This window comes from Oncorhynchus mykiss, chromosome 5 (genome assembly GCF_057628025.1).
Source record: "Oncorhynchus mykiss isolate SJ-2025 chromosome 5, ASM5762802v1, whole genome shotgun sequence".
In the NCBI taxonomy this organism is placed as follows: Eukaryota; Metazoa; Chordata; class Actinopteri; order Salmoniformes; family Salmonidae; genus Oncorhynchus; species Oncorhynchus mykiss.
Genome location: NC_143026.1, coordinates 21,994,061 through 22,011,809, shown reverse-complemented (window position 1 = coordinate 22,011,809; position 17,749 = coordinate 21,994,061). Strand labels below are relative to the sequence as shown.

Below are 17,749 nucleotides of genomic sequence, written 5' to 3'. Positions count from 1 at the left end.
TCATGCATGTTAACATCAGAAGCCTCTTCCCTAAGTTTGTTTTACTCACTGCTTTAGCACACTCTGCCAACCCTGATGTCCTTGCCGTGTCTGAATCCTGGCTTAGGAAGGCCACCAAAAATGTGAGATTTCCATACCAAACTACAACATTGTCTGTCAAGATAGAACTGCCAAAGGGGGAGGAGTTGCAATATACTGCAGAGATAGCTTGCAAAGTTCTGTCATACTTTCCAGGTCTATGACCAGTTCGAGCTTCTAATTTTAAAAATTACTCTCTCCAGAAATAAGTCTCTTACCATTGCCATCTATTATAGACCCCCCGCAGCTCCCAGCTGTGCCCTGGACACCATATGTGAATTGATTGCCCCTCATCTATCATCAGAGTTCGTTCTGTTAGGTGACCTAAAGTGGGATATTCTTAACACCCCGGAAGTCCTACAAGCTAAGCGAGATGCCCTCAATCTCACACAAATCATCAAGGAACCCACCAGGTACAACCCTAAATCCGTAAACATGGGCACCCTCATAGATATTATCCTGACCAACTTGCCCTCCAAATACACCATGCTGTTTTCAACCAGGATCTCGGCGATCACTGCCGCATTGCCTGCATCCGCTATGGGTCCGCGGTCAAATGACCACCCCTCATCCCTGTCAATCGCTCCCTAAAACAATTCTGCGAGCAGGCCTTTCTAATTGACCTGGCCTGGGTATCCTGGAAGGATATTGACCTCATCCCGTCAGTCGAGAATTCCTGGTCGTTCCTTAAAAGTAATTTCTTTCTTCACCATAAATAAGCATGCCCCTTTCAAAAAATGTAGTACTTGGTTCACTCCAGACCTGACTGCCCTTGACCAGCACAAAAACATCCTGTGCGGCCTGCAATAGCATTGAATAGTCCCCACAATATGCAACTGTTCAGGGAAGTCAGGAACCAATACACGCAGTCAGTCAGGAAAGCAAAGGCTAGCTTTTTCAAACAGAAATTTGCATCCTGTAGCTCTAACCCCAAAAAGTTTTGGGACACTGTAAAGTCCGTGGAGAACAAGAGCACCTCCTCCCAGCTGCCCACTGCTCTGAGGCTAGGTAACACGATCACCACTGATAAATCCAAGATAATTGAACATTTCAATAAGCATTTCTCTACGGCTTGCCATGCTTTCCTCCTGGTTACCCCAGCCCCGGCCTACAGCTCCGTCCCCCCACAGCTACTTGCCCGAGCCTCCCCAGCTTCTCCTTCACCCAAATCCAGATTACAGATGTTCTAAAAGAGCTGCAAAACCTGGACCCATACAAATCAGCTGGGCTAGACAATCTGGACCCTCTCTTTCTAAAACTATCCGCCGCAATTGTTGCAACCCCTATTACCAGTCTGTTCAACCTCTCTTTCGTAACATCCGAGATCCCTAAAGATTGGAAGGCTGCCGCGGTCATCCCCCCTCTTCAAAGGGGGTGACACTCTAGACCCAAACTGTTATAGACCTATATCCATCCTACCATGCCTCTCTAAAGTCTTCGAAAGCCAAGTTAATAAACAGATCACTGACCATTTCGAATCCCACCGTACCTTCTCCGCTGTGCAATCCGGTTTCCGAGCTGGTCACGGATGCACCTCAGCCACGCTCAAGGTACTAAACAATATCATAACCGCCATCAATAAGACAGTACTGTGCAGCCGTCTTCATCAACCTGGCCAAGGCTTTCGACTCTGTCAATCACTGCATTCTTATCGGCAGACTCAATAGCCTTGGTTTCTCAAATGACTGCCCCGCCTGGTTCACCAACTACTTCGCAGACAGAGTTCAGTGTGAAATCGGAGGGCCTGTTGTCCGGACCTCTGGCAGTCTCAATGGGGGTACCACAGGGTTCAGTTCTCGGGCCGACTCTTTTCTCTGTATATATCAATGATGTCGCTCTTGCTGCGGGTGATTGCCTGATCCACCTCCACGCAGATGACACCAGTCTGTATACATATGGCCCTTCTTTGGACATTGTGTTAACTAACCTCCAAACGAGCTTCAATGCCATACAACACTCCTTCCGTGGCCTCCAACTGCCCTTAAACGCAAGTAAAACTAAATGCATGCTTTTCAATCGATCGCTGCCCGCACCCGCCCGCCCGACTAGCATCACTACCCTGGACGGTTCTGACCTAGAATATGTGGACAACAACAAATACCTAGGTGTCTGGCTAGACTGAACTCTCCTTCCAGTCTCATATTAAACATCTCCAATCCAAAATCAAATCTAGAATCGGCTTTCTATTTCGCAACAAAGCCCCTTCACTCACGCCGCCAAACTTACCCTAGTAAAACTGACTATCCTACCGATCCTCGACTTCGGCGATGTCCTCTACAAAATAGCTGCCAATACTCTACTCAGCAAACTGGATGCAGTCTATCACAGCGCCATCCGTTTTGTTACCAAAGCCCATTACACCACCCACCACTGCGACCTGTATGCTCTAGTCAGCTGGCCCTCGCTACATATTCGTTGCCACACCCACTGGCTCCAGGTCATCTAGAAGTCTATGCTAGGTAAAGCTCACTGGTCACGATAACACCCACCAGTAGCACGTGCTCCAGCAGGTATATCTCACTGGTCATCCCTAAAGCCAACACCTTTTGCCGCCTTTCCTTCCAGTTTTCTGCTGCCAGTCCCTGGAACTAATTGCAAAAATCGCTTAAGCTGGAGACTCATATTTCCCTCACTAACTTTAAACATCAGCTATCTGAGCAGCTAATCGATTGCTGCAGCTGTACATAGTCCATCTGTAAATAGCCCATCCAATCTACTTACCTCATCCCCATATTGTTTTTATTTACTTTTCTGCTCTTTTGCACACCAGTATCTCTACTTGCACATCATCATCTGCTCATTTATCACTCCAGTGTTCATCTGCTAAATTGTAATTATTTTGCTACTATGGCCTATTTATTGCCTACCTCACACCATTTGCACACACTGTATATAGACTTTCTTTTTTTCTATTGTGTTATTGACTGTACGCTTGTTTATTCCATGTGTAACTCTGTGTTGTTGTTTGTGTCGCACTGCTTTGCTTTATCTTGGCCAGGTCGCAGTTGTAAATGAGAACTTGTTCTCAACTAGCCTACCTGGTTAAATAAAAGGTACAAAAATTAAAAAATAATGTTTTGTACACTGCTGCTACTGGCTGTTTAAAACCTATGCATAGTCACTTCACCCCTACCTACATGTACAAATTACCTCAACTAACCTGTACCCCCTGTATATAGCCTCGTTATTTAGTGTTACTTTTAATTTTATTTTTTACTTTAGTTTATTTTAAAAATATTTTCTTAACTCTTCTTGAACTACACTGTTGGTTAAGGGCTTTTTAAGTAAGCATTTCATGCCAAGGTCTACAGATTTGGCGCTTGTGACAAATAAAATCTAACTTTATTTGAGGGTAGGGCTCGAGAGTGATGCAACGGTCTAAGGCACTGCATCTCAGTGCTAAAGGCGTCACTACAGACCCTGGTATGATTACAGGCTGTATCACAACCGTCCGTGATTGGGAGTCCCATAGGGTGGCGCACAATTGGCCTGCGTCGTACGGTTAGGGTTTGGCCGGGGTAGGCATTCATTGTAAATAAGAATGTTCTTAACTGACTTGTTTAGTAAAATAAAAAGTAGGACTGGTGCCTAGAGAATGACAAAAGTCTCTAGTGGCCAAAAGGCTGTACTAGCATCGAGTGCCATTGAGGGCTTCTACCATTTTAACCTTAATTGGCTGATCCCTCATAGTGACCCTGTTGGGAGTCATGTCCAACCGGGTCATCAGGAGGGATCAGTCTATCGGGAAGAAAATGTGCTAATTCAAAATGGAGATTGCCTCAATGGCGCTGCCCATGCGGTCACAGCCGCTATAATGGCACAGATACAAAGATGAGTCCTCTATCCATCTCTATGGATGGGTGTTAAATATCCCCCCTTGCATTGACACATGCTCAGCTGTTCGGTAAGGGCAAACTGTCCAGCCAGAGAGTCACTCAGCAGCAAAGACACACATGAAGACACTCGCGTGCGCACGCACACACCCAAACTGCAGAAGGAAACCGCCCCAGAAACTCCATCTCCCCCGTGGGCTACACACACATCTGGCCTCGGAAACCTCAAACCCTCCAATTACAGGGAGGAAACTCCAAGAATCCTCCACCCTGTCATCATCTGATTGGCTGGGGTCATTACCTAAGCAAACTGGGTAATCAAACACAAACCAGAGAAAATATCCAAACCCTCCTAAAACACAAGGCCAACTATGGGACATAAACTCTTCATCTAAAACCAGCCTGCCTGGAGTTTTGTATGAAACCAAAATGAGAGGGAGCATTCTGCTGAGAGACAGTTGAGCTCTCAGTATCATGTCTTTCACTGTATAAGCTCTCCAACAAGGCTTCCTTTCAAGTTCAAGTTTATTGTAACTCATCTTTACTTAACAGGTATGATAGATGATGTTACAGGGGTTCTTGCCTCACCTCACTCAACAGCAGTGTGTGTATGGTAAGTAAATTAATTATCTTGTCCAATGCAGTGTTTGAGAAATACAACACCTCTCTCTCATGATTGAAAGTCACAACAGCAGACCGTCACATACTGCCAGATAGACCAGCCTGTTGCATCAGTGTGAAGTCTGCACTCTGCACCCATTTTGTCAAGAGATTACAGACCATAACAGAGGTTAAGAGCAGAAGTCAGTCAAATTTGGTTTATTATGTAAAATAAATAACACAAAGAAACAAGGTAATAATCAAATAAAAATGGTCTATTAAACCACAAAATGTGGGAGTGTATAACCTGTTTGTATTTGCTGTTTAAACCACCATCCAGAAATACTATTGAAAACTGAAGTTTACATGGAATGTTTCAGAGAGATGACCTGTAATATAACCTCTACAGTTTTCTGTAGGGAACAAACATAAATCACAGCAAGCAAATCTTCTTTTTGGGGGGAATACCATTTGCATTTGAAAGATCTGTACTAAAAATAAAAGAACATACACTATCTATAGTTGTAGTTGGATCAGACTTATAAAAAAAACATGTTTCAACAAAGACAAGAACCAAAGCAGTGCTACTGGGACAGACGATGAGTCCAAATAAACTACAGTGGCTTCCTTACCTCCTCTCCTTCACCTGGCCAGATATTTTAAGTCAGTTTAGGTGAAGGAAAGGAGACAAGGTAACCTCTCCAGAAGTTCCTCAGTGACCTGGGAGGACCCATCCATCCCACAGTGAATCTACAGCCTCAGCCTCCTAGCCAAGCCCCCAAAGCAGCTGCTCACTAATCAGGAGTCTCCAGTCATTATGGAAACAAACTCCTCCTGGTTGACTGGGAGAAAGAGAGAGAAAACTTTGTTTTGAATGTTACTTTTACATTTTAAATTGATGGTTATTAAGCTGAATGTGTGTAAGTGTGTGCGCGCATGTATGCCGTGTCTGCTCCCTGTGTGTACTCACTCTCTCCGTCTCCGTCTGTATCAAACTCATCGATCATGCTGCGCAGCTCCTCATCTGTGATGCTCTCTCCAAGCTCTCTGGCCACACGTCTCAGGTTCCTCATGCTGATCCTCCCTGAGTCGTCATCATCAAACAGCTTAAAGGCCTTCAGGATCTCCTCCTTAGGGTCCCGCTGTAGCATACGGTCTGTCACTGAGACAAATAACATGGATAAACACAGAGGGTTAAATTCAGTGAATCGAGTTGACATGATCCCTTACAGTACAGAGAAGCATGTCTGCTCTACATATCATATTTTGTCCAATCAGAGATCATTCAGGGTCCCTACCTCTTCCACGTGGGTACAGTAGACAGGGAAGAGGTAAGGGTGGGGTTATGAGGGGGAATACAGGAGGAGTAGAAAGTGTGCAGCATTAATAAAGGCACACACCAACAAAGGGAATGTACACTAATATCAGGCATGGAACTATTCCAATAGTGTGTGTTTATTATACAACATGAAATTAAACACAGCAGGAACTTACCGACTTCATTAAAGTCATCAAAAGTTATTTTGCCATTGCCTTCTCTGTTGTAATCTTTTAGTATCTTCAGCACATCCACTTTCTTCACCTCAAAACCCAGAGCTCTCATTGCCACCTTTGGGTGAGATAGAGGAAGAGAGTTAAGTATGATACTTTTCCTGTCATATTAGACAGCAGATGGACACCAAGGTAACTTGTAGGTAGACGTTTACCTTGAGTTCATGGTAATCTATCTCTTTGTCTTTGTCTGTGTCAAACAGCTCAAACGCCTCTTTGATTTCAAGCTTTTGCTCCTCAGTCAACTCTCTCCTCTTCTTCCGCTTGGTTTTATCCACTGCCAGCTCAGTCCTGAACATCAGTGTCAGGTGTTGTGTCAAAACAAAGAAATAGCATAGATTGACTATAGACACGATGAGTTAGTCGATGAATCACTTAGTCACATGTACATATTACCTCAATTATCTCGACTAACCGGTGCCCCCGCACATTGACTCTGTATCGGTACCCCCTGTACAGTATATAGCCTCGCTATTGTTATTTTACTGCTGCTGTTTAATTATTACAACAACAAAAAAATTACTTAAAACTATAAAACTTCTTAAAGCATTGTTGGTTAAGGGTTTGTAAGTAAGAATTTCACTGTAGGTCTACAACTGTTGTATTCGGCGCATGTGACAAATAAAATTTGATTTGTGTAAATACTTAATTGCGACTACAGACACATATTACACTGTCAGGTGCTAAGGTTGACCAACACAGTTGGTTACTAGCTAACAATAGCTAGCTAACTATCAAAAATAAAACATATCTTGAGTTGTAACCTAACGTAGCCGGCGTGAAAGAAGACTGTGTCAAATATAACGTTGGCTAGATATGCTCGCTAACTCGCAACCATTGGCAACAAGTAATCTAGTTGGTTGGTGCTAGTTTGTTTCACAGTTCTTGCTAGGTAGTAATCCAATCGTTTAAATACTGTGCTCGAATAATAAACAAAATACCTTAAAGACAGACTCATCATTCAAGTTGTGCTATGTAGACCTAAAATGTCAAGAGAATCCGACAAAAACGTAAACCGGTAACAGGCAAAAGCCAGCTTCCAAAATCACAACAAACCATCTTGTAGCAAATCCGTTAGTCCGCGCCTGTTTCGTTGATTCCCATTGGTTGCTACATCATTGCTCCGCTTCAAAGTCACTTTTGATTCGACAAATGAAATATCGCGGTGCTACACATTTTCCTCCCGAAAAGACGTCCCGAAGTGCTTGTTACACTCTCTGCCCAGTAGAGGGTGATGCATGTCCATATTGACAAGAGGCAGAGACCAGTGATGGAAAATACTCATGCATGAGATCTGTTTCACAGTCTTTAGACCCAAGTGAAGCAGGAGGACTGGTAGACCTACACGTGAGCTACAACATCCTTAGCGTACACCCTTACCTCACACAGGAAGCGGCGCAGGTCCTAATCCAGGCTCTTGTCTTCTCCCGTCTGGACTACTGCAACTCGCTATTGGCTGGGTTCCCCTCTTGTGCCATCAAACCACTGCAACTTATCCAGAACGCTGCAGCCCGCCTGGTTTTCAACCTTCCCAAGTTCTCTCATGTCACACCACTCCTCCACACACTCCACTGGCTTCCAGTTGAAGCTCGCATCCACTACTACAAAACCATGGTGCTTACCTACGGAACAGCAAGATGAACTGCCCCTCCCTACCTTCAGGCTATGCTAAAACCCTACACCCCAACCCGAGCACTCCGTTCTGTCACCTCGGGTCTCTTGGACCTCCCACCCCTACAAGGAAGCCTGCTCCCACTCAGCCCAGTCCAAGCTCTTCTCTGTCCTGGCACCCCAATGGTGGACCCAGCTTTCCCCTGAAGCTAGGACATCAGAGTCCCTGCCCATCTTCCGAAAACATCTGAAACCCTACCACTTCAAACATTATCTTACATAATCTTCCTCCTCACCTCAACCCCACCCTTCTAGATCTGACTCTACTGATGGCTACGTTATTGAGGAAAATGTTCTTTCTATGCCTGTGAAATATGGTTGTCCCACCTAGCTATCTCAAGATGAATGTACTAACTGTAAGTCGCTCTGGATAAGAGTGTCTGCTAAATGACTCAAATGTCCAATATAAAATGCAGTAGTAGTAGTTGTAGTCATAGTAGTAGTAGAGGCCATTATTAGTAATTATGTAACAATCGTAGTAGACTACTAGGCCATATCAGGAAAGTGTAGCTTTTGTTTCACTTTTATCTCAGTGTCAATTCTCAATAGAGCTACAGGGTCTTTGCACCAATTCGGTTCGATTTCACAACATTTTTACATTCTTTCATGAAGAGCACATGTTCCACATTTTCCCATCTCAAGAGTAAAACTAATAAAATACTTCTATAGTAATTACCTTAAGTGCCAAATAAAGTAACAGGGTTGACCGTAACAGGGTTGACTGTAACAGGGTTGATAATTTCATCTTAAATTAGCCATATATCTCCATATGACAGGGAGAATGGAAGCTTTTTGTGTGCAACAGAGGGGCAATTGAATGCAAGCTTCACCAAAAAAAGTTACATTGTTAAAACATTTCTAGCCTGTCTATCTACTTTATGTGTTGTGCTTGACCTGCTCAGTTATCCACCACAAAACTCCAGAAAATGGCCAAAAATAGTAGAACCAGCCCATCTGCTTTTACACTATCAAATCAAATGTATTTATATAGCCCTTCGTACATCAGCTGATATCTCAAAGTGCTGTACAGAAGCCCAGCCTAAAACCCCAAACAGCAAGCAATGCAGGTGTAGATACACGATGGCTAAGAAAAACTCCCTAGAAAGGCCAAAACCTAGGAAGAAACCTAGAGAGGAACCAGGCTATGAGGGGTGGCCAGTCCTCTTCTGTGCCGGGTGGAGATTATAACAGAACATGGCCAAGATGTTCAAATGTTCATAGATGACCAGCATGGTCAAATAATAATAATCACAGTGGTTGTCGAGTGTGCACCAAGTCAGCACCTCAGGAGTAAATGTCAGTTGGCTTTTCATAGCCGATCATTAAGAGTATCTCTACCACTCCTGCTGTCTCTAGAGAGTTGAAAACAGCAGGTCTGGGACAGGTAGCACGCCCGGTGAACAGGTCAGGATTCCATAGCCGCAGGCAGAACAGTTGAAACTGGAGCAGCAGCACGGCCAGGTGGACTGGGGACAGCAAGGAGTCATCATGCCAGGTAGTCCTGAGGCATGGTCCTAGGGCTCAGGTCTGAGAGAAAGAGAGAATTAGAGACAGCATAGTTAAATTCACACAGGACACCGGATAAGACAGGAGAAGGGGTCAGGAGACACTGTGGCTCCATCCGATGATACCCCCGGACAGGGCCAAACAGGAAGGATATAACCCCACCCACTTTGCCAAAGCACAGCCCCCACACCACTAGAGGGATATCTTCAACCACCAACTTACCATCCTGAGACAAGGCCGAGTATAGCCCACAAAGATCTCCGCCACGGCACAACCCAAGGGGGGGGCGCCAACCCAGACAGGAAGATCACGTCAGTGACTCAACCCACTCAAGTGACACACCCCTCCTAGGGACGGCATGAAAGAGCACCAGTAAGCCAGTGACTCAGCCACAGTAACTGGCTCAGCCACTATGACTATTAGTTCAATGTTTCTTTAAAAATAAACAATTCTAAAAAGGAATAGTTTCACCATATTAAAATGAGAGTTCAGTTCACATAACAGGATTGACTTTAAAATGAGGGGCAGGTTTTTTTTAAATGACTATCAAAGCAACTCAATAGCTAGGTCTTTATAATGATGGTAAAAACTTGGAGAAATGTTGGGGTTAAGTGGGCTAAAATCTTCCTGGAAGTGACAGATGGTGCAAGGAAATGTCGAAACGTCTTTATTCATATTAAATACCTGATTTACTGAATTCTCCATGTGGTCTATATTAAAGGGCACTTCATTGAATATAACAGGCTTGTCACACCCTGATCTGTTTCACCTGTCTTTGTGATTGTCTCCACCCCCGTCCAGGTCTGGGTCTTACCTTCATACCTGATAGTACGAACTGGCCATGACTGACCCAGCAGACCCGGGCCAGCTGCTCAATGCCATCTCCTCCCAAAGAGCCTCCATTGGTAGGCACGAGAAATTGCTTTGTGTTGGACATGCTGCTGGAGCAATTCCGCGGGTTGTCTGTGGGGCAGCCTGACACAGTACCCCCCCCCCAAAGGTGCGGACTCCGGCCGCAAAACCTGAACCTATAGGGGAGGGTCTGGGTGGGCATCTATCTGCGTTGGCGGCTCAGGTGCGGGACGCAGACCCCGCTCCACCACTTGCTCACCCCACTTTGGTGGCACCTCTGGTGCGGGGACCCTCGTCGCCGACCCCGGACTGGAGACCCTCGTTGCGGGCCCCGGACTGGGTACCCTCGTTGCGGGCCCCGGACTGGGCACCCTCGTTGCGGGCCCCGGACTGGGCACCCTCGTTGCGGGCCCCGGACTGGGCACCCTCGTTGCGGGCCCCGGACTGGGCACCCTCGTTGCGGGCCCCGGACTGGGCACCCTCGTTGCGGGCCCCGGACTGGGCACCCTCACTGCGGGCCTCGGACTGGGCACCCTCACTGCGGGTCCCGGACTGGAGGCCGTCTCTGGAGGCTCCAGACTGGAGACCCTCTCTGGAGGCTGCGGACTGGAGACCGTCTCTGGAGGCTCCGGACGGTCATTGTAGGCTTCGTGCCATGGATCATCACTGGAGGCTTCGTGCCAAGGATCATCACTGGAGGCTTCTTGCCATGGATCATCACTGGATGTTTCGCGCCATGGATCATCACTGGAGGCTTCTTGCCATGGATCATCATTGGAGGCTTCGTGCCATGGATCATTACTGGAGGCTTCGTTCAAAGGATCATCACTGGAGTGGAGAGACACACAGGGGGCCTGGCTCTGGGAGCAGGCACAGGACTCACCAGGCTGGGGAGACATACAGGAGGCTTAGTTCTTGGCAGAGTCACCAGATACACTGGGCCGTGGAGGTGCACTGGCGGTCTCGAGCGCAGAGCTGGCACTACCCGTTCTGGCTGGATGCCCACTTCCACCCGGCAAATGCGGGACGCTGGCACAGAGCACACCGGCCTGTGAATGCTCACTCAAGACACCGTGGGCACCGTAGCACGGTGCCTGACCAGTCACATGCTCGCCAATGTTAGCACGGGGAGTTGGCCCAGGTCTGAATCCTGACTCTGCCACACTCCCCGTGTGCCCCCTACCAAAGAAAATGGGGGGCTGCCTCTCGTGCCTGCTTCGCTGGTTAGCCTCCTCATATCGCCGTCGCTCAGCTTTAGCTCCTTACAGTTCCTCTTTCGGACGGCGATATTCCCCAGCCTGCCTCCAGGGTCCTTTCCCGTCCAGGATTTCCTCCCAAGTCCATGAATCCTGAACACGCTGCTCCTCCTTACAACGCTGCAATTATTTTTATTAGAAAAGACTCCGAACAAAACAATAAATACTACAAAACAAACCGTGAAGCTAAAGGCTATGTACCATAAACAAAGTCAACTTCCCACAAAGACAGGTGGGAAAAGGGCTACCTAAGTATGGTTCTCAATCCAAAACAACGATAGACAGCTGTCCCTGATTGAGAACCCTACCCGGCCAAAACATAGAAATACAAATAATAGAACATAGAATACCCACCCCAAATCACACCCTGACCAAACCAAATAGAGACATAAGAAGCATCTCTAAGGTCAGGGAGTGATACCACCGCCCCTCAGTAACTCGGCGGTTAGCAGCGCCGCCACCCGGCCACTCCACCTTCCCGGGAGCCCTTTAATGGAGAGCCGAGTACCTGTAGGCTGTTTTTAGCTCAGTGTGCCCTCATCTTCGAGCTTCAGCCCTCCTTCTTCCCCTCAGATCGCTCCAAGATAGCCTATCTCATCATGCTGATGTTTGGGAGGGCTCTCACCTTGGCTACTGCCGTATGGGAACAACAGCCGGCCATGTGATGGTGTCTGGAGGGGTTCATGGGAAAGGTGAGGAAGGTTTTTGATTTCGCTCGCACGTCCAGGGATTCCACCTCACCTCTGAGTCATCTCCGAAGTCTCCGGCAGTTCTCGAGTTTTCCCGACATTCCTCGACAGTCACCGAAGATGGCCGAGGCACTATTTCCCAAGCCTATGCAACTAGACAGAGCTGGGCTGTCACCAGTAGAATGACAACACAGGATCAACACAAGGAGCTGTCTGTATTGTGGGAGTTATGGTCATTTTGTGTCCTCTTGCCTGGTAAAAAAACAGGCTCACCGGTAGGAGCGAGTGCTTTGGTGGGCCATATGGGGAACTTTTTTGCTGCCCTTAATCACACCCCTTATCATGCCATTCTGCTTTGGGGAAACCAGTCCAAATCTCTCCAGGTCCTCATTGACTCTGGGGCCGATGAGTGCATTTTGGACGACACACTGTCTTCCGAGCTGAACATCCCCACTCAGCCCTTCTCCATTCCCATGGATGTTAGAGCGCTGGACAGGCGCTCTATAGGTTGGGTCACCCATAACGCCACTCCCATCAACCTACGTGTGTCAGGGAATCACAGCGATACCATTCAATTCCTGCTCATCATGTCCCCCCAGATTCCTGTGGTTTTGGGATTCTCCTGGCTCCAGCGACGCAATCCCCACTTCAACTGATCTACAGGTGCTATCATGGGCTGGAGTCCATTCTGCCATGCCCATTGTCTGAAGTTGGCGCATCCTGCCCCGGGACGTCTTCCTGGAGGCTCGGAAGTTTCTCCAGACTTCTCCGCTATTCCTGCGGAGTACCACTTCCCCTCCGCCGCACCGCTCCTATGACTGAAGGATTTACCTTCTTCCTAGCACCAGGGACACCAGGGACATCTGTACTCTTTGTCGGGACTACAGTCCAAGGCTATGGAGACCTACATTGGGGACTCCCTAGCTACAGGATTTATCCATCCCGCTGGCACAGGTTGCTTCTCCGTGGAGAAAAAGGACAAGATCCTGCTCCCCTGCATTGACTATCGTATCGGGGACTCAATGACATTACTGTGAAGAACCGTTATCCGCTACCACTCATTTCCTCTGCCTTTGAGCTGCTCCAGGGGACCACTGTTTTCTCCAAGCTGGATCTACGAAACGCCTACCACCTGGTGCGGATACGAGAGTGGGATGATTGGAAGACCTCCTTCAACACAGCCAGAGGCCTCTGCAAATATCTGGTCATGCCCTTTGGGATTACCGACACCCCTGCTGTGTTCCAGGCTCAGGTGAATGATGTTCTCCAGGACATGCTGTACCGGTTCGTCTTCGTCTACATTGATGACATCCTCATCTTCTCCCGCTCCCCCCAAGAACACATGCTCCACGTCCGACAGGTTCTCCAGCGCCTTCTGGAGAGCCAGTTGTTTGTTAAGGCGCAAAAGTGCGAGTTCCATCACTCCACCATTCCCTTTTTGGGCTACATCATCTCTGCTGGGAGTGTCCAGATGGATCCCGAGAAGGTGAGAGCGGTGGTAGATTGGCCTCAGCCTACGTCCAGGATGCAGCTGCAACGCTTCCTGGGGTTTGCCAACTTTTAGCGCCGCATTATCTGGGGTTACAGCACCCTGGCCTCCCCCCTGTCTGCACTCACCTCTACCAAGGTTCCGTTCAGGTTCACGGTCATCTGCCGCTGACCGGGCGTTCTGGGACCTTAAACACTGCTTCACCACTGCTCCTATACTGGTTCATCCCTGACCCTTCCCGTCAGTTTGTGGTGGAGGTCAATGCTTCGGATGTCGGAGTGGGGGCTGTCCTGTCCCAACGTTCTGCCCTGGACCTCAAACTTTGTTCCTGCGCCTTCCTCTCTCAACGCCACTGAGAGAAATTACGATATGGGGAATCGGGCGCTTCTCGCAGTGAAGATGGTTTTGGAGGAATGAAGGCACTGGCTATAAGGGGCGGAACATCCATTCATTGAGTGGACCAACTACAAAAACCTGGAGAATCTCCGCACCGCCAAGCGCCTCAACTCCAGGCAAGTGAGATGGCCCCCCGGTTCAACTTTTCCCACTCCTACCATCTGGGATCCAAGAACGTCAAGCCAGATGCCCTGTCTCGCCGCTATAACCCCACGGTTACCACCCCGGAGCCCGAAGACCATCCTTCCCATCTTGTTCCTGGCGACAGCATTCAGCTGGGGTATAGGGAAACAGGTCCGGGAGGCACAGCAGTCCCAGCCAAACCCTGGGGGATAACCGGATGTTTGTGCCTGACGCTGTTCCCGCTCCGCAGTCCTGGAGTGGGCCCATTCCTCCTTGCCTGTCACCCGGGCTCTCGTCGGACCCTGGCCTTCGTGTGACAACGCTTTTGGTGGCCTACTATGGTTCCAGATGTTGCCACGTTTCTCGCCGCCTGCACAGTCTGTGAACAGAACAAGACTCCTCCTCCTGTCCCTCACCGTCCCTGGTCCCATATATCCCTGGATTTCGTCATGGGTCTCCCCCCGTCTGAGGGCAACACTGCCATTCTGACTGTGGTCAAACGGTTTTTCAAAGCCACCACTTCATTTCCCTCTCCAAACTACCCTCAGCCAAGAAGACGGCCTAGCTTATGGTGCAGCACGTCGTCCGGATCCACAAACTCCCGGTGGTCATGGTCTCCGACCGGGGTCCGCCGTTCTCGTGCCGGTTCTGGAAGGCGTTCTACACGCTCATTGGGTCGTCAGCCAGTGTGTACTCCGGATTCCACCCCCAGTCTAACGGCCAGTCAGAGCGAACCAACCAGGACTTAGAGACGGCTCTTCACTGCCTAGTCTCCATCAAACCTACCACCTGGAGTCAGCAACCAGTATGGGTTGAGTACGCTCGCAACACCCTTTCTTGCTCTGCCACGGGTCTCTCCCTTCGAGTGTTCCTTGGGATATCAGCCTCCCCTCATCACCGACTTCCACCGCCGGCACCCCGGTCAAGCAGGTACCCCCTCCAGGTGTCACCCATCTTCCCCATTATCCACTGTGTATTTATACCTGTGTTCTCTGTTTGTCTGTTGCCTGTTCGTCAAGTCAACCAGCGTTTTTGTGTCTCAGCTCCTGCTTTTCCTAAGCTCTTTTTTTCTCACCCTCCTGGTTTTGACCCTTGCCTGTACTGACTGCCTGCCTGCCTGACGACTCTGCCTGCACCTGAGCCTGCCTGCCAACCTGTACCTTTGCCCCACCTACCCTGACCCTGAGCCTGCCTGCCTTCTGGTACTGTTGCCCCACCTCTGGTTTACTGACCCTGCCTGCCTTGACCTGTCCATTGCCTGCCCCTGTTGGATTATTAAACCATTGTGAATTCAACGTTGTCTGCATCTGGGTTTTACCTTCATACTTGATAAGGCTTTTAAAACCCAATATTGGTGCACAAATTTTACATAAAATGTCAAAGAGATGCAAAAGGCACTCATTTCGTGGAATGACCCTACATTCAAACCACTCACGCAATAACTCTCTCTCTTTATCTGAATGTATCTGAGTTCTTGTCTCTCGGTGAGATTCTATGTTCTATTATTGACCTTATTAATAACTGTAAAAAATATTGTTGCCTTACTGCGTGTCTGCAACAGGCTCTAACTTGGCATTAGACGCAGATCTAGGATCAGCTAACCTTGATGAAAATGATTATAGGAATTGCAAAACTGCTCTTAGATCAGTGTCTAGACTTCCTATTCATTTATCAGGATAGTTTTTTGGGGGATGATTTAGAAATGAATTGGGTGCGTGCTTCTGTGGGATTGTTATATAATCTGCTGTACAATGTGGCATGTTGTTATCTAATAACAATCTAATTAAATTATGTCTCTCTCTCTCCTATGCCCTCAGACAAGTACTGACTGTGCCCAGAGTATTTTTTCACTGCCCTGGGTCACCACACACCCACACACAAACTCGCACACTCACAACCTGGGTCATAAGGTAACATGAGTGGCGGGTGGGGGGCATGTGTGCTACAGTGAGAGGCATATAGCCCCAAACATGTTCTCCCCTGAGAACATATTCCAGGACTTCAAATTTCTGTGTTAGGAAACAAACACAAACACTTAAACAACACACACACACACAAACATGTACTAGGTTGACTTTCTGACTGCGTCTCTCCAGCCAGTCTAAACCGGTTTGTGTTTATCTATGGCACAGTAGCTGCTCCTGTAGAGCATCAGCCAAAACTGTACTCAAGTGGCCTTTCATCGTGTGTGTGTGTGTGTGCGTGCGTGCGTGCGTGCGTGCGTGCGTGCGTGCGTGCGTGCGTGTGTGTGTGTGTATTTCCTGACACATACTGTATATTGGTGTGTCTGTTCTGAACACACCACATCTGAAACACAAGTTTCAAGTTTCATTAGTTGTACTTACGGGATACCCATGGTATACATAGTCCAACCAAATGCTTACTTTCAGGTTAATTCTCGACAATGCAACAATAAGAAATAATAAAATATAAAAATGTGAACATAAAGTAAATGGCTCAGTAGAATAAATAATATTATTTTGCATAAGTATAACACAGGAAGGCACAATTTATAGACCAATATTTACACGTCTTGGGGAACGGGGGATTGGGGGGCAAGTGTTTACATTGTGCAGTGTTTAGCAATTATAATAAGAGACTGGTAGTAGCAGTTGGGATGTGTGTGTGTGTGTGTGTGTGTGTGTGTGTGTGTGTGTGTGTGTGTGTGTGTGTGTGTGTGTGACTGACATGAGAACAGACCTCAGGGGGGAAACACCGCCTTTTCCTGTTGCAGAGATATCTGACTTCCTGACCCACTAATTCTCAAAATGTCCACAGCTACTATACCATGGCTGCCCAACCCTCTTCCTGGAGATCTACTGTCCTGTAGGTTTTCAGTCCAACCCTAATTTAGCATATCTGATTCAGCTAGTTAAGGACTTGTTGAGCAGCTAATAAGTCGAATCAGGTGTGTTAAATTACGGTTGAACTAAAAACTCAAAGGACGGTAGATCTCCAGGAAGAGGGTTGGGCAGCCTTGTACTACCTTGTAGAACAGGGCGTCAAACTCATTCCTTTCAATGAAGACCTAGACAACCAGGCGTGGGGAGTTCCTTGCTAATTAGTGACCTTAATTCATCAATCAAGTACAAGGGTGAAGCGAAAACCTGCAGACACTGGAGTGAGCTTAAAACGTGCTAATGCAAATGAAAAATAAGAGTGCTTTCTCTCTCTCTGTGTCAGGGTAGTGACTAAGATATGACAAAGTTCTAGCAAAGAATGGGACAGGCCTTGCTCAGATAGGGAAAGGCCCTAGCGTGTCTATGTGTGGAGGGGTTGGGAACGGTTCATTAGCTCACGTTTCAAAGATCTTTGTCACTCTATCTGCAGTGCTCATTACAGTATTAGCATAGAATACTACATCATGACATCTGAATCTGTCCACACAACTGTGTCCACTGTCCAGACCGCAGAGATGAACTGAGGATACAATGCTCTCTTGTCCTGTCTGGTTATCCAGCATTGGAATGGGAAAAGGGAGCTAGAGAGGGAGGAGAGAAAGAGAGGATAGAGGGAGAGGGGAGAAAATAGAATCTACAAGAGGCAGAAGGAACAGGCAGCTCTCTCCAAACCCTGCTGTGGTGTACAATGTGATAGCGGGCCCAGTAACTCCAAACCCTGCTATTCACCAATAACCCTGCTATTGAAAGAGGGACCCATAACCCTGCTTTTAATCCACTGAACTAATTCTTACACAGTTCACAG

At 47.7% G+C, this 17,749-nt stretch overlaps 1 protein-coding gene across 2 annotated transcripts; it reads right to left on the bottom strand.

Moving 5' to 3' along the window:
- Nucleotides 1–4,702: 4,702 nt before the first annotated feature.
- LOC110523414 (centrin-3) lies at nt 4,703–7,179 on the bottom strand. 2 transcript variants are annotated; one of them, XM_021602091.3, is made up of 5 exons: nt 7,004–7,179; nt 6,218–6,353; nt 6,006–6,120; nt 5,482–5,673; nt 4,703–5,353 (listed from the first exon to the last, which is right to left on the bottom strand). In XM_021602091.3, the coding sequence occupies exons 1-5, from the start codon at nt 7,021–7,023 to the stop codon at nt 5,310–5,312; spliced, it is 507 nt and encodes a 168-aa protein (XP_021457766.1). In that variant the 5' UTR covers nt 7,024–7,179; the 3' UTR covers nt 4,703–5,309. The 2 variants fall into 2 exon arrangements, with proteins under 2 accessions (XP_021457766.1, XP_090090294.1); XM_090234168.1 differs by having other exon boundaries at nt 4,716–5,356; nt 5,466–5,673; nt 7,004–7,174.
- Nucleotides 7,180–17,749: the final 10,570 nt, after the last annotated feature.

Excerpts from the sequence above, each read along its gene's own strand:
- LOC110523414 (XM_090234168.1), bottom strand. The coding sequence starts at position 7,023 with ATGATGAGTCTGTCTTTAAG. Across the intron at positions 6,121-6,217 it reads TAGATTACCATGAACTCAAG|GTGGCAATGAGAGCTCTGGG; the intron begins GTAAACGTCTAC and ends TCTCACCCAAAG. Across the intron at positions 5,674-6,005 it reads TGATGACTTTAATGAAGTCG|TGACAGACCGTATGCTACAG; the intron begins GTAAGTTCCTGC and ends TATTTGTCTCAG.